This window comes from Hemitrygon akajei, chromosome 19 (genome assembly GCF_048418815.1).
Source record: "Hemitrygon akajei chromosome 19, sHemAka1.3, whole genome shotgun sequence".
NCBI lineage: Eukaryota > Metazoa > Chordata > Chondrichthyes > Myliobatiformes > Dasyatidae > Hemitrygon > Hemitrygon akajei.
In genome coordinates this window covers 24,311,709-24,328,418 of record NC_133142.1, presented here as the reverse complement: position 1 = coordinate 24,328,418, position 16,710 = coordinate 24,311,709, and the positions used below count along the sequence as shown (strand labels likewise).

At 42.9% G+C, this 16,710-nt stretch overlaps 1 protein-coding gene across 3 annotated transcripts in view; it reads left to right on the top strand.

The window, feature by feature from the left end:
• Positions 1-16,710, top strand: part of LOC140741837 (protein FAM107B-like) — a 159,800-nt gene that overhangs the window by 115,278 nt on the left and 27,812 nt on the right. For all 3 annotated transcript variants that reach the window (XM_073072286.1, XM_073072284.1, XM_073072285.1), the window contains one exon: positions 14,803-14,977. In XM_073072286.1, the coding sequence (XP_072928387.1) occupies positions 14,808-14,977 (170 nt within the window). In that variant the 5' untranslated portion in view covers positions 14,803-14,807. The remainder of the gene's footprint in view (positions 1-14,802; positions 14,978-16,710) is intronic.

Below are 16,710 nucleotides of genomic sequence, written 5' to 3'. Positions count from 1 at the left end.
GCAGCATCTGCAGGTTATTTTCAGGTTAGTTATTGGGAAAATGTAAATTTACTGTTTTGTATGGAAGAACAGGGAGTAACAGGATCCTGTTTAAAAGGGGAGTGACTGCATAAAGCTACTGTGGAAAAAGAGCTGGGTGTTATTCTGTGTTAGCCTGCTAATACAATTACTGCAATTTTGAATGCAAATGAAATGTTAGACGTCATGGCCAGTGAGTTAGAGCATAAAATGGGATAAGATGAGTTATAACTTTATAAATGAGACCACACCTGAGTATAGATTTATTTGTGGAAGGATTGTACTTGCACTGGAATAGGTTCGGAGGAGTTCGTTGGGTTGATCCTCAATTCAAGAAGACTGCCTTGTGAGGGATAAATGAGTGTTGGGGATGGAGTGGAGGAGGTACTGTATGCATTGAGTTTGGGGAAAGGATCATGGCCTGATCAAAATGTGATCCAGAAAAGAATTTCAAAGGTCCATCTGAGAGGATCTTCCCCGTTGGTGGGGAAATAAAGTACTAGGGAGCAACGTTTCTGAGTTTGGAGTTACTTATTTAGGATAAAGGTGAGGATGTTTTAAATTTAATTGCTGTAAGTCTTTGGAGAGCACTTGAAACTGAGTCAATGAATATGTTCAAAGGTAAGTCAGATAGGATTTTGATTAATAGGAGAATCAAGGTTTATGGGCAGGGAACTGGAGGCTAAGCTTGGATAAATGAAGAGTGAAACAAGCTCAAATTGGCAAATGGATTCCATCTCCTCCCTTCTAATTGCTCCCTAATAGAAAGTAATTTGCGGTGTTGATTTTGTGGTATCTGATAATGGTGATTCCATAACACATCAAGGAGAATGGTTGATTTTTCTTATTAAGTAGTCATTATTCAAATTACTTGCCGCTTGTAAACCAAACTTGGATGTAAAACAGATCTTACTGAAAGTGGGCACGGGTTGTTTCATCCGAGAAACCGTGAATGAAACAGAATACCATTCAATCATGAGCAATTGTACCCACTTCTAAGTTTGAGAAGGACTGTCTTTCAAAGTTCAAAGTACATTTATTATCAAAGCACGTATGCAAACTTGAGGTTTGTCTTCTTGCAGGCAGCCACAAAACAAAGAAACACAATAGAAGCCATGAAAGAAAAATCCCATACAACAAGATCATCAAGCACCAAATATGCGGGGGATGGGGAACAAATCGTGCAAACAATAAAAAGTTAACGAGTAATATTAACCACGGAGTCCTCAAAGGTGGGTCCTCAGTGCTGTGACCATGGTGGGTCCTCAGTGTTGTGACCACGGTGGTCCTCAGTGCTGTGGCCACGGTGGGTCCTCAGTGCTGTGGCCACGGTGGGTCCTCAGTGCTGTGGCCACGGTGGGTCCTCAGTGTTGTGACCACGGTGGGTCCTCAGTATTGTGACCATTGTGGGTCCTCAGTATTGTGACCACGGTGGTCCTCAGTGCTGTGGCCACGGTGGTCCTCAGTGCTGTGACCACGGTGGTCCTCAGTGCTGTGACCACTGTGGGTCCTCAGTGCTGTGACCATTGTGGGTCCTCAGTGCTGTGACCATTGTGGGTCCTCAGTGCTGTGGCCACGGTGGGTCCTCAGTGCTGTGACCACGGTGGTCCTCAGTGCTGTGACCACGGTGGGTCCTCAGTGCTGTGACCACGGTGGGTCCTCAGTGCTGTGACCACGGTGGGTCCTCAGTGCTGTGACCACTGTGGGTCCTCAGTTTTGTGACCACGGTGGGTCCTCAGTGCTGTGGCCACGGTGGGTCCTCAGTGCTGTGGCCACTGTGGGTCCTCAGTGCTGTGGCCACTGTGGGTCCTCAGTGCTGTGACCACTGTGGGTCCTCAGTGCTGTGACCACTGTGGGTCCTCAGTGCTGTGACCACGGTGGGTCCTCAGTATTGTGACCACGGTGGGTCCTCAGTATTGTGACCACGGTGGGTCCTCAGTGTTGTGACCATTGTGGGTCCTCAGTATTGTGACCACGGTGGGTCCTCAGTGTTGTGACCATTGTGGGTCCTCAGTGCTGTGGCCACGGTGGTCCTCAGTGCTGTGGCCACGGTGGTCCTCAGTGCTGTGACCACTGTGGGTCCTCAGTACTGTGACCACGGTGGTCCTCAGTACTGTGACCATTGTGGGTCCTCAGTACTGTGACCACGGTGGGTCCTCAGTGCTGTGACCACGGTGGTCCTCAGTGCTGTGACCACGGTGGTCCTCAGTGCTGTGACCACGGTGGGTCCTCAGTGCTGTGACCACGGTGGGTCCTCAGTGTTGTGACCATTGTGGGTCCTCAGTGCTGTGACCACTGTGGTCCTCAGTGCTGTGACCATTGTGGGTCCTCAGTGCTGTGACCATTGTGGGTCCTCAGTGCTGTGACCACGGTGGGTCCTCAGTGCTGTGACCACGGTGGGTCCTCAGTGCTGTGGCCACGGTGGGTCCTCAGTGCTGTGGCCACGGTGGGTCCTCAGTGTTGTGACCACGGTGGGTCCTCAGTGTTGTAGCCATGGCCACATCTACAGAGTTGGCTCAGCACTGAAGCACCCCAATCAAATTGCACAAATAGTTTTTAAAAAGTAAGCAAGAAAGCACAAGGAGCATGAACTGCACAGTCCTCAGAGAGTCCACAGCTGCGGAACACGTTCGGCGCTGAGGCAGAGCGTGCCCAGAAGCCCAGTGTTTGCTGGCAACTGCTGCTCCTGAGCCCAGTGGCGTAGGTCACAGGTCTGCCGCACTTTCCTTCTGCCAGCCGGCAGCAGCGAGAAAGTTAAACGCAGGCAGACGATGCTGAGCTCCTGTTCGTTTTCCGCTCTCATCCTCGAAGGTTTTAATCTTGCTTGGGGCATTAATCAGCGCGGAGTAATGGAGCCATTCACAGGTTCACGTTCCACCATCAGCCACTGACACGGTACCTCATCCACGCAGAACCCCCCAGGAGATAGCAGCTCTCTGCAAGATGTTGCCATTGGTGTCTGGTGTCATCTCGCTGCATTCACTGTTAAAGTAACTGAGGAGTTGTTCTGAGGAAGTCATACTTTGACGTCCTGGGGTGAAAATGTTTGCCCTTCAAAAGAAGTACAGCCATCTTTTAAGTTTCTCTTCAGCCCCAAGTCTCCTTGATTTGAATCTAAATTAAAGTCTAACCTGATTTTTCAGAACAATTCCTCACCAAACCTCTGCATTTGCCACTTTTATCCTCATTTAGGCCAAGACTGCAACAAGATCCATAGCGAGATAATCTTGCTAGAAACTGAACCGAGCATTAGTATAGCGTTTAGAGAGGGAGAGCCACTTGATAAGAGATTGTGAGGGTGCCCTCCACCACATTTTTGTTGATTGAGAGTGGGAAGATGAGTCAGGAATTATTTTTTTCTTTGCTTAATGTGATCAATACATGTCTATGAAAATTTCCATTGCTGTCGTAGAACAATTTGGTTAGAAGTACAGCTTGTTCTGCGACACATTCTTAGGCATCCTTATATATGTAGTGGTTGGCATCTGAGTTGATAACTCTCAGGAGGAACTGAGGTGGGTTGAGGATGACACACGGATCCTCCAGCCTTGCCTTTCTAATTCAGGTGCCCTGCTTTGCCATGATTGAAAACGTGGCTGCTGTTGACAAAGCAGCTCTCAGTGCAAGTGGGGTCAGAGCACATAGACATCCCCACCTGTTGGTAACTATCCAAGCACTGCACATAACATCCGTTGATTGTAGGTTTATCTTTGTTTTATTTGTTTAATTATATTCATGCTTTAATACTAAATTTACTATCTTAATACTAGAAATAGTTCTAAGAATGAAATGTGTAGCTGTGAAGTTAAGTGAATTGTGCTCATTATTAATGTATCGAAGGCCTCCTGTCATAAACTCTTCTTGGGCTTCCAGCTGGGTACAGTTATCGATTTTTAACCTATTTTCAATGACAAGCTCTGCTATCTTCATCAGGGATGATGCCTGGGCATGTCTAGTCCGGTGGTATTTATACTCCACACCCCTCACCCCCGTAGTCCATCACTCCTGATTGGTTAGTCCTCAACCAATCAGGTTTCTGCTGCCCCACCTTGTTTCCAATCAAATTCCTATTCCTACTTAGAGTGAGACCTTTATCTTTGTTGAAATTCTTTTCCTCTGGTTTTAATTCAATGGCTTCCTTTACCAGCCGGTCCCAAAAGCTATTGTTGAGACACAGTAGTTTTGCGCCATTGAAGACTATCCTTTGGCCATTGAGAATGCAATGTTCTGTTACCGCCGATTTCTCTGGGTAACCCAAATGGATACACCTCCTGTGCTCCTCAATGCAGGTTCCACTATATGTCCCATCTGAATGATGATCCCCATTCACAGGGAATCCTGTAAACGCCAGCCATCCTACGTACCTTTGACCTGCATAAGCTCTGATTTGAGCTTTCTTGCAGGTTTGTGGATGGTATAAATCTGGTATTCCTTCAGGATCCTGACGCTTCTTACAGAAACCGTGGAAATACAGGGAAGGCGGGCAGTAGTGATGGGTTCCTCTGTGTTGTTAGATTTTCCAGCAGCCCTTGCAAGGACCCTATTAATCTCCTTCACCTTGTAACCGTCCTGTAGGACCATCGTAAGGAAGCTCAGATCACAGCTTATGCAGATCAAAGATGACCTGGGACTCAGGACGGCTGACATTTACAGGATTCCCTGTGAATACGGGGCAACGTATATTGGCCAGGTGGGACGCACAGTGGAAACCCGCATCAGGAAGCACAGGAGGTGTATCCGTTAGGTTACCCAGAGAAATCGCAGTAGCAGAACATTGCAGTGGCAATGGACAAAGGATTGAGTTTAACGGCACAAAACTATTGTGCCATGCCAATGGCTTCTGGGACACCTGGTGAAGGAGGCCATTGAAATAAAACTAGAGGAAAAGAATTTTAACAAAGACGAAGGTCTCACTCTAAGTAAGAACAGGAATTTGATGTGTTACATACCCCGTGGGTATCTTGTGACTGTCACATGATCATGTTGTAATTGAGTCTCTGTTGAGCATGATGCAATGGTCTTGTGATGGTGGAGTGATGTAATTTTCCCGCCAGTGAGAGGTCATGTGATGGCCTGTTTCAACAGGTATAAAAGGGGAAAGCCTTGCTGTGACACAGGTCAGTTGGTGGCTTAATTCGTCAATGGCTCCATTATGCTGCGTATTCATCTCATGACGCAGTTTTGTTTTAAAGTGGAGTTTTACTTTCTGCCTTAAGTCTCAAAGGTTATTGCCGGCAGTCTCGCCAAACGCTAACACGAGGAAATCTGCGGATGCTGGAAATTCAAACAACAACACACACAAAATGCTGGTGGAACACAGCAGGCCGGGCAGCATCTATAGTGAGAAGCGCTGTCGACTTTTCGGGCCGAGACCCTTCGTCAGGACTAACCGAAAGGAAAGATAGTAAGAGATTTGAAAGTAGTGGGGGGAGGGGGAAATGCGAAATGATAGGAGAAGACCGGAGGGGGTGGGATGAAGCTAAGAGCTGGAAAGGTGATTGGCGAAAGTGATACAGAAGCCCTTTGTTTAAAAAAGGAAGACATCTCCTTTGTCCTGGAATGAAAAGCCTCATCCTGAGAGCAGATGCGGCGGAGACAGAGGAATTGTGAGAAGGGGATAGCCTTTTTGCAAGAGACAGGGTGGGAAGAGGAATAGTCCAGGTAGCTGTGAGAGTCTGTAGGCTTATAGTAGATATCAGTAGATAGGCCGTGTCTAGAGATGGAGACAGAAAGATCAAGAAAGGGGAGGGAGGTGTCGGAAATGGACCAGGTAAATTTGAGGGCAGGGTGAAAGTTGGAGGCAAAGTTAATGAAGTCGATGAGCTCAACATGCGTGCAAGAGGCAGCGCCAATGTAGTCGTCGATGTAGTGAAGGAAAAGAGGGGGATGGATACGGTATAGACTTGGAACATGGACTGTTCCACAAAGCCAACAAAAAGGCAGGCATAACTGGGACCCATGCGGGTGCCCATAGCTACACCCTTGGTTTGGAGGAAGTGGGAGGAACCAAAGGAGAAATTATTGAGAGTAAGAGTAAGAGTAAGAACTAATTCTGCTAGACGGAGGAGAGTGGTGGTAGAGGGGAATTGGTTAGGTCTGGAATCCAAAAAAAAGCGAAGAGCTTCGAGACCATCTTGGTGGGGGATGGAGGTATATAGGGACAGGATGTCCATGGTGAAAATAAGACGGTGGGGGCCAGGGAACTTAAAATCATTGAAAAAATTCAAAGCATGAGAAGTGTCACGAACATAGGTGGAAAGAGATTGAACAAGGGGGATAAGGCAGTGTCAAGGTATGCAGAAATGAGTTCAGTGGGGCAGGAGTAAGCTGAGACAATAGGTCTACCTGGACAGGCAGGTTTGTGGATCTTGGGTAGGAGGTAGAAACGGGAAGTGCAGGGTGTGGGAACTATGAGGTTGGTGGCAGTGGATGGGAGATCCCCAGAGCTGATAAGGTTGGTGATGGTATAGGAGACAGTGGCCTGGTCTCCTTAGTGGGGTCATGATCAAGGGGTAAATAAGCCAAACGCTGCCAGTTTAGTCCAGTCGGAGAGTGAAGATTTATGGAAGTACGGAGACCCAAAAGATCAAGTTAAGTTGGTGTCATCAGCAGTAATACAGGATCAACCTTATTGAATCCTCATTCAGAAGAGATAGTAACCTGCATCCAAGATAGTCGCTGCTATAAGAGCAGAAAGAGCTAGATGCAGCGATTCGCCAAGGAAAGGTCAGTGCCTCTAAGCCCGTTTTAATTTCCTTCGTCATAATCCTTCGGGCAAGGCATACTTGGGTTGGGATCAGCAGTAACGTCACGTCGTCGAGGAAATCATTACTTCAGGAAAGTCTATCCTAATTAACTGTGTAGATCATTTGGACTTTTGCATTTACCACTTTTAAGAACTGTTCGAGTTGCCGTATGGCCGTTAACTTCCAGTTAAGTTAGTCATTCGTTTACTTTTGGGGTTTTTTTGAACAGTGTTTAATAAATGTTTTATTTATTTATAAAAACCTGTCTCAATTCTATATTCATTGTTGCCGTATAACAGATGTAAACAAGGTGGGTCAGCAGAAAACTGATCGGATGATCACGAAGCAATTAGGAGGGTTGGATGATGGGGCTATATGTACCACTGGACTAGACATGCCAAGGCATCATCCCTGATGAAGATGGCAGAGTTTGTCATGGAAACGTTGGTTAAAATCAATACCAGAACCTGGCTGGAAGCCCAGGATGAGTTTATTCATCATATAGGCCCGGAAAGCACTAGATCCTGTCTTGCCTCTGGTCATATTTTGTTTTGAGTGAATATTTATTAAAATATCATGACATGATTCACTATTGCATCGTATGGCAGGACTACATACATTAATCCAAAGAACAGCAATCCTTGTACAGTGAGAAGCACATTCATTGAGAATATTAAGGCAGAGCATCGAGCATGAGGTGGGCAGGGAAGGCAATTAACAGAGTAAACTTAGTTGTAGTGGTTATGAAATAGAGAATTGACTTGGACTTTGAACTGTTGATTTTCAAGAGGTACAAAGTACCACAGATTTCTGCAGCCATACTGAAGATCATGTCAAAGCACTGAAACTACAAGAGATGAAAAATCTAACACTTTAGTTTTTGAGGCGAATGAATACAGTAACAATATAAAAACTGCTTGTTTTTTCTCCATTGGATTGGGTTCCCAAATTTGATTAATTACCACATTTATTGACTCTACTGTTCATTGTTAGATCGAAAGCAATGCTAGGCTGTAAATGCAGATTTTCATCTAGATGTCTGCTTGCCAGAATTAACAATTAGTCTAAAACCAGAAACTCAAATTACAAAAGAAGTGCATTGAGCAAAATATTGTTTTGTGTTGTGAATGGTAGCTGTTGCAATTTCAGTTCATTAAGAACTGTGCAAGTTACTGGCTTCATGCTGTTTTCACTATCTATTGTTTAATATAACCTGCCTTGAAACCCACACAAACCTTCTGTTCAGCTGCAGCATTTGGATTGTGGGTGAATTGCCAATCAAAGACATCTGCAGATATTAGCAAATCAAAATCTCTGAATTATTAAAAAAAAATCTACAGAAACTGCCCAGGTAATAAAGTATTAATTAGGTTTTACATTGGTAGTGCTGGTTACCCCCGACCATAAAGTGAATAACCTTTGACTGCAAGCAGCATGCATTTAATTTTTAAAAGTTAGAACTCGCGTGTTTATCACCCAGACTCCAAAGGCTAATTGTAAGAGAGGACTGGGAGTTACCAGTAAAACTAATCCCGTGTGCCGTTAAAAATCCTTGTTGTTACTGACTCGCTGCAAAGCTGGTGGAGTGCTAACTGACATATACAAATCAAACTCTGATTTAAATCCGGTCTGCGGCAAAGCGTTGGAGTGCCGTGACTGCACACCAGACGGAGTTTACAGACATTTGGAAGCTGCTGAGCCCCTCTAACTTCAATTTTCGGGTCGCTTTGTGTGGTGGATCAATGGGAGTACTTTTGGTCTCACCAAGAATTTTCAGATCAACCCTTACCTGGACATTTCCATGCACCCCCCACTCCCCTTCATTCACACTGTGCTGGTGAGAAACTGTTTCTTTCATACAATAGGATTTGGTTCTCATCCACTAGAGTCACAGAAAAGTACAGCACCGAAATGGGCCCTTTGGCCCATCTAGTCCATGCCAAGCCATTTAAACTGCCTGCTCCCATCGACCTACACCAGGACCAGTGACCTCCATACCCCTACCGTCCATGTAGCTCGCTAAACTTTGCTTAAGTATTGAAATCAAGCTCACATGTACTGCTTACACTGGCAGCTCACAGTGAATAAGTTTTCCTTCATGTTCCTCTCAAACGTTTCACCTTTCACCCTTAACCCATGACCTCTGGGGGTACTCCCACCCAACCTCAGTGGGTTGCCCCCACTTCTCATCCTTGCTCAAAAGTGCCTTTATCAAGGGTGCATGAGCTAACATTACCATGGTAACACACTGACCAGATTCAAGCGCAAAACAAACCTGCTTCCATTTCCTGCCAGGAGCTTGCGTGACTTGCCCACTCCATAACATACAAAATAAATAATTGAACACGCCTCAGTGATAATGCCGGAAAATCTCAACAACCTTTGTGGAATGAGAATCAAAGTTAACATTTCAGGTCAGAATAGGGAAAGGAAGTGGGTAAGTTTTAATTTTCAGAGAAGGAGGGGGAAGGGGAGAAAGGACCAAGGAAATTTACGTGAAAGGACAAGACCATAGTTCCAAGGAGACAAGAAGTAGAGGTCTTCCAGTCAATGGCTCTTTGGGGAGGCAATTCACTTACTTTTCCAACCTAGTGTACTACATTTGATAGTCACAACCTGGTTTCCCTGGGAGAAGAGAGCTTTCCAGATCCTGTAACTCCAGATTCTCCAGTTAGCACATTTTCCCTGTTCATATCAGAGCTGGACTCTTTGCTACAGATCGTCCAGTTGTGATATTGCCTCATTTTCACTGTCCCCATGACCCTACTGACTTAACCTGTACAGTTTATCACTATGGCAAATCGGGGCAATTATAGACATTTCCTTTGTCCTGCCCATCACTCCCACATCTCTGTGATTTAAAGCTAACTTGTTCCCTCTCATTCCCAGTAGTGATTGAAGTAGTTTAACTCTTTCTCTTTTCATAGACTTTCTCTGACATGCTGTGTTTCTACACATTTTCTGTTTTTATGTCACATTTGTTGTTGCTGCCTCTTTAATAATGCAGTCTTTGAGTACCTTAAATAAACTCTTGCTAACATCCATGCAAGCTTCAAGAAGAACTCCTTATATTCTAACTGAAGAATTAAAACCTATTTTGAAGTAAATATTTAATAAAATCAGATAAATTGAAAGCTAATTAAAGGAGGTGCTCTGTACAGTGGAACAAACCATTTTTTTCTATCTGCACATACAAGTGTGTGACTTTTATGAGTTTTTTAAAGAGAGTTAGAAATGTATGAGTTAAAATTGGATTTTTATCATTTCTACTGCCCCCTACCCTGTAAAGAAATGTAATTTTTCTCTTTAAACTTAAAGTACTTCCTTTGTGAACTGATTTCTGCAGTGTTCTTTGAAGACAGAATGACAATCACGATCTTCCACTGTACTCCAGTGAAATTGTGGGTCCTCTTTGTCAGAATGTTGTTCATTTGTACAAGCCTGGAATCACAATTGTGCAGTAGATTAACATTTGGTTTTAAATTTTCTCTTCTACGGTTGTATAGTTTCCCTTGTTTACAATAGCAAATTACCTTTTTGTCTACTTGGCCTGGCTCATCACATCATGTCATTCATTGATGATCATATTCAAATCACGAAAGAGTTAAAGCACAAAGTGAGTTTTTAGGGCACACATTTAGGACACCGATCAGCAATGATATGTTATGAAATTCTAAGTGACATACATTGCAAGCTCCGGACCGTGTTGAGGTAATGCAAGTTTAAATGTTTAATGGCCGATTAAGTATTGATGGCATAGTTTCTGTTTATTATGTCCACTGGAAGAACTTATTTTAAAATGATAATTCAAGAGCCGGATTTTCAAACCTCCAAGGAAGGTTTCAGCAGGCAAGGTGTAATTTAATTAAAGATGCGTCTCTCAATGAGTTTAACATGTAAGTATTCAATCTCAAGGAGGTTTATTCCATCTAATAGATACCAGGCAAATGTATTCAATGTAATTCACTGATTCATTGATTTACTATAGCTACAGATGGATGACCAAACTAATCCCTGGTTGACGAAGGATATTGATGTTGTCAGGAGAAAGGGGGGCACTTCAAGTATAGGCAGTTGGGAGCAGGCAAATCCCTTGAGTAGTTTAGGAGATGTAACAGTTCACTTAAGAAGGAAATCCGGAGGGCAAAAAGGGAACAGGAGATATCATTGGCAGATAATATAGAATGTTTTTCCTCTTTATCTTAAGAATTTGATATTGGAAAAACTAGGGAGTATTGGTCCTCTTAATGGCCAATTTTCAATGATCATTTTTGATCACTTTTTGTAGAAAAATTTGCCAAGAACAATCATGGTACTGGAAAGAACATGATCACCCATGTCATACAACATGGCATATAACAAATGAATGATAAATTTAGAACATAGATATCTACAGCACATTACAGGCCCTTTGGCCCAGTGTTGTGCCAGCCATGTAAGATACTCCAGATACTGCCTTGAATTTCCCTACCACATTGCTGTCAATGTGTGGAATCACAGAAGATGGGTGAGGTATTAAATGAATATATCTTGTCTGTATTTGCCATGGAGCTAGGGAATTTGAAGAAAGGGAACTTTGATTTCCTGAAAGAGGGCACTATTACAAAAGAGTAGGTACCAGCAGTGTTGACATACATAAAGGTCCAAACCCAGGGCCAGTCTAAGTGTATTTGTGGACATTGTGGGGTGGGAGAGAAATACATGAGTTCTGACAGGTAGTCAAGGTGATAAAGAAGATATACAGCAAACTTGCCTTCGTCGGACAGGACAATGAATACAAGAGTTGAGATGTCATGTTACAGGTGTTGGTGAGAATGTACTTGGAATTGTGTACGTTGCCACTGTATAGCAAAGATGTAATTGAACTGGAAAAGGATACTGAAAAGATTTACAAGATGAATGTTGGTAGGACTGGAAGGAAATATGGGATAGTTGGAAACTCTTCCGTGGAGCAGAGGAAGCTGAGGAGTGTCCTTTATAGAGGTTTTAACAATAATGAAGGGCATAGATAAAATAAATTGTCAGAATCAGGTTTATTATCACCGGCATGTGATGTGAAATTTGTTAATTTAGCAGCAGCAGTTCAATGCAATACATAATATAGAAGAGAAAAAAATAATAACAAATAAGTAAATCTTATTCAGTATACTTTATACAGTACATTTATATTGAATATGTTAAAAATCATGCAAAAAAAACCAGAAATACTATTTATTTTTTTAAAACAGTGAGGTAGTGTCCAAGGGTTCAATGTCCATTTAGGAATTGGATGGCAGAGGGGAAGAGGCTAGTCCTAAATCACTGAGTGTGTGCCTTTAGGCTTCTGTACTTCTTACCTGATGGTAACAGTGAGAAAAGGGCATGCCCTGGGTGCTGGAGCTCCTTAATAATGGGCTCTGGCTTTCTGAGACACCATCCTTGAAGATGTCCTGGGTACTTTGTAGGCTAGTACTGTACCCAGGATTGAGATGACTAAATTTAAAACCCTCTTCAGCTTCTTTTGGTCCTGTGCAGTAGCCACCCCCCAATACCAGACCGTGATGCAGCCTGTCAGAGTGCTTTCCACTCGTCTATAGAAGTTTTTGAGTGTATTTGGTGACATACCAAATCTCTTCAAACTCCTAATAAAGTACAGCTGCTGTTTTGCCTTCTGTATAACTGCATCGATATGTTGGGGCCAGGTTAGATCTTCAGAGATCTTGACACCCAGGAACTTGAAACTGCTTACTCTTTCCACTTCTGATCCCTCCATGAGGATTGGTATGTGTTCCTTCATCTTGCCCTTCCTGAAGTCCACAATCAGCTCTTTCGCCTTACTAACGTTGAATGCCAGGTTGTTGCTTTGACATCACTCCACTAGTTGGTATATCTCAGTCCCTTACGCCCTCTCATCACCACCTGAGATTCTACCAACAATGGCTATACCATCAGCAAATTGATAGATGGTATTTGAGCTATGCCTAGCCACACAGTCATGGGTATAGAGAGAGTAGAGCAGTGGGCTAAGCACACCCTTGAGGTGCACCAGTGTTGATCATCAGAGAGGAGGAGATATTATCACTAATCCACACAGATTGTGGTCTTCCAGTTAGGAAATTGAGGATCCAATTGCAGAGGGAGGTACAGAGGCCCAGGTTCTATAACTGCGCAATCAGGATTGTGGGAATGATGATGTTGATTGCTGAGCTATAGATAGATAGATAGATACTTTATTCATCCCCATGGGGAAATTCAACTTTTTTTTTTCGATGATCAGCATCCTGACATAGGTGATTGTCACAGTATTTTTCCCAGGGTAGGGGGAACTTAAAACTAGAAGGCATAGGTTTAATATGAGAGGAGAAAGATTTAAAGCAGGGGTTCCCAAACTGGAGTCCATGAACTCCTTGGTTAATGGTAGGGGTCAATGGCTTAAAAAAGGTTGGAAAACCCTGATTTAAAGGGTCTGGTTGGGCAAGTTTTTCACACACAGAGTTGGTGGGTGTATGCAACGAGCTGCCAGAGGAAGTGGTTGAGGTGAGTACAATTACTGCACATAAAAGACATTTGGCTTTGAGTGAGATTGGAAAGGTTTGGAAGGATGAGGGCCAAATGCAGACAAGCGGGACTAGCTCAGAAAGGAATTTTGTGGCATGGATGAGTTGAGCAAATGGCCTGTCTCTGTGTTGTATGACTCTAACTGCAGATTAATCAAAAAAGAAGTTCCCATTCTCTTTTTCACTCCTGACACCCAAATCAAGTGCTTTTAGTATTACACAATCACAATATAAATCCATCATAAACCTGGATTTAGTGCATGGTTTACTGAAGGGACAAGCTCACTCTCAATCCAATGGAGTGATTGTCAAGGTTGGAACTTGCAAAATTATTCAACAGTTTACAAAAATTATGTACAAGAAATGTATTTTGATATCTCAGTGAAAAATATAGTCCTGAGTTTTTTAATCACCCACTTGGCCCAACAGTGTAATCAAGCTATTAAAGAGTGAAAGTAGATTCATGCTATATACAATACTGTATATGACAGCTTTTAATTCCTGTCCCTGAGGCAGACTGTCCTGGAAGAGTAGGGCCAAAGTGAATGGCAGTCAGGACTCAAAGAAATCTTCGGGGTTAAAAAAAATCTGTGGATCTGACTACAACAGCTCGGTCACAAATCCTCACATTACAAAAAAAAAAATGAAGTCTATATGATGTTGATTTGTAATTAAAGAAAATCCCTGCACAATTGAGCAAAAATGTGAGATGTCAGAATTGATAGAGTTTTCATTAGATGTTTCCTAACATCGGCTGTTGTATCACTCCCTAGTTGTCTACTGGGCATTAAAGTATTTGATACAAGTGTACACACAATGGAACAAAGTGCAAAGGAATTCATTTGGAATGTACAGACGTTTCTAGGCAACAAAAAAAACACTAAAGGTCATACAAGTCCAGATGTTCCACCAATGCAGAACTATATACATACTTAAAAAAGAAAATTTTTGCATCTGTATCCAGATTTCATATAGCCCTTTGGTCTTTCTGATTATTAGCATAAATATACCAATTTACCAAGGTACCTTTCTGAGAATTTGTAGAGCAGGGGCTCCCAACCTTTTTAATGCCATAGATCGCTACCATTAACCAGGGAGTCCATGGATCCCAGGCTGGGAATTCCTGGTGTAGAGGATAATTCCTCAAAAGGCTACGAGTTAGTCTGGTGGCTAGAAAAACTAGCCACCTGACCTCATCTTTGCCTTGAGATAAATGACAGAACACAATCTGTCTCTCCACATGGGAGGATGCATTGGCCTCAACTACCACTCCTGTAGAAGCACAGAGCCTTTGCATCTTATGTTTCCAATTGGCATCAATTCACTAGTGCCTTCTGACTGTAAGTAAACGTGGCTTAATTCTCCTGCAAACTATTGTGCTGGAAAGGAGGACTGGAATTATCATTTGTTTGCACAGCAAACCATGTCTGGTAAATATTAATTTTAAGCATGACGTTTGGAAGCTTGAACTGACAATATGACAATAACCTTCTCCTCTCTAGCCTCCATGTACTCTGAAAGGCACAGTGATCCCTCCGAGATCAGATGTCTTATGGCAGAGCCTGATTACTTTGATAACAACCCTGACCTCATCAGGCCCAAGAAGCTCTTGAATCCAGTCAAAGCCTCCAGAAGCCACCAAGAGCTGCACAGAGAGCTGCTTATGAACCAGAAGCGGTGAGGAAACTAAGCTTCACATTATCTTGTAACTTGACTCTCTTTTAAATTTACACATATTTAAATGGTCAGTCCAACGTTATCTTATGCATATATGGGACAAAGAATTTATTGGTCGAATTTTTATTTTTTCTTTGATTTGCTCTCTTATTCCTGCATTGTGATATGTACTTCCATTCTGTACAATGCAAATAATACCAAAGATTAAAAATGCTAAAGTGAGATATTGGAACTGCAGTCTAGAAAAGATATATTAGGCTGAATTGAGCTGGCATTTGGCCACATGCAAGTGAGTACTTTGTGGATTTATACAGTCTTGCTGCAAGTCCAAGATTAGTTGAGCTACAGATTCTGGTACAACTCTCATTCAATCCGTCAGCGGAGTCATGTGGAGCCTGAACAGACCTCTGCAACCAGCCACACCTAGCACTGGGCCAGAAGACACATTCATATGAATTGGGATTCTCAGCCCGGACATTATGAAGAAGAAAAGCTAAATTCAGTCTGGGAATTTAGAATAAGAGACATGACGTTAGCTGCAGTTCCAGTGCCTCATATACTGATGTGGTTGAACTATGGCTTTGTATAACATTAGTATCTTTTTATACCTGCTACTTTTTAAGTGTGTGAATCAGCGGAGTGTCCTAAATCACTGATGCTGTCTTCCTTGTCTAAATTCAATTTCCTTTTAGACATTTTTGATCTGTTGGAGACTGATCTTCCAAATCAGCTAACATTCTTAAAATATTCCCAGTGAAAACTTTCATGTACAGTAGGTCTGCTACTCTACAGAACTTAGGAAATGTTTCTTTTCACAAGAAATTGTGGAAATATTTACACCCTTTCCCAGATGGTAACGGCACTAATGAACCCGATTTTTACTGGCACATCTCACCAACTATAGAACCAGCTAGCGCATTTTCACCATTAACTGAATCTGAGAAGCCAATTATTTTCCTCCTGATGCTGGTGAAATCATAGAATAAGGTCTTGAGCAGTGAGAGGGCTTCAAATGATACAATGAATGAATGAATTGGTGGGCCAGCAGGGCTCACCCTACAAAGCATCTGGAGGCTTTAACAGCTGGCCCAAGTCCCCACCCAAGTCCCTGTGAAATTTAGGAACACTTAATGTATTTGTGATTAAATTTTAACATAAGTGAAACACAAAAAAATTAAACTATAAACAGTAATAGATGATCATTTTAATTCTTTTCCTCCAATATGGATGGAGATCAATGGGCTTGTGTATCCCTATCAAGTCCAGACTGGAAGATGATCTGAGCAGGGATTCACCAACATGAACACTAGGGAACTGCATACTGACGATGTTACCTCGACTGGTGACGAAATGTTAGCAACCTAACCTCCAGACTCAGCGAACTTCCCTACAAGGGATTCTCCACGCAATCCAACTCCACCGATGGCCAAGAGAGGCTAGACAGCGGCCAGCAAAGCGTGTCCAAATTGCTTGGGGCATCTACCTCCAACTGAGAGTCCAAAATATCCCTATATTTAAACCAAAATGCCAATAGATCTGTGCAGAATTTCTGACTGCACAATAGAAGTTCCATACTTGAGATGTTTAAATCTGTCCTCACTTTTTTATTGCTGGATGAGGATACAAAAGAACCTGGAGCTAAGGCGGGTAGGTGGAACTAGGAAGAAAATCAGTTAAATCCCTGATCAGTTGGAACAGGTTCAAATGGTCAAATCGTCCTCTCCTTTTCCTGT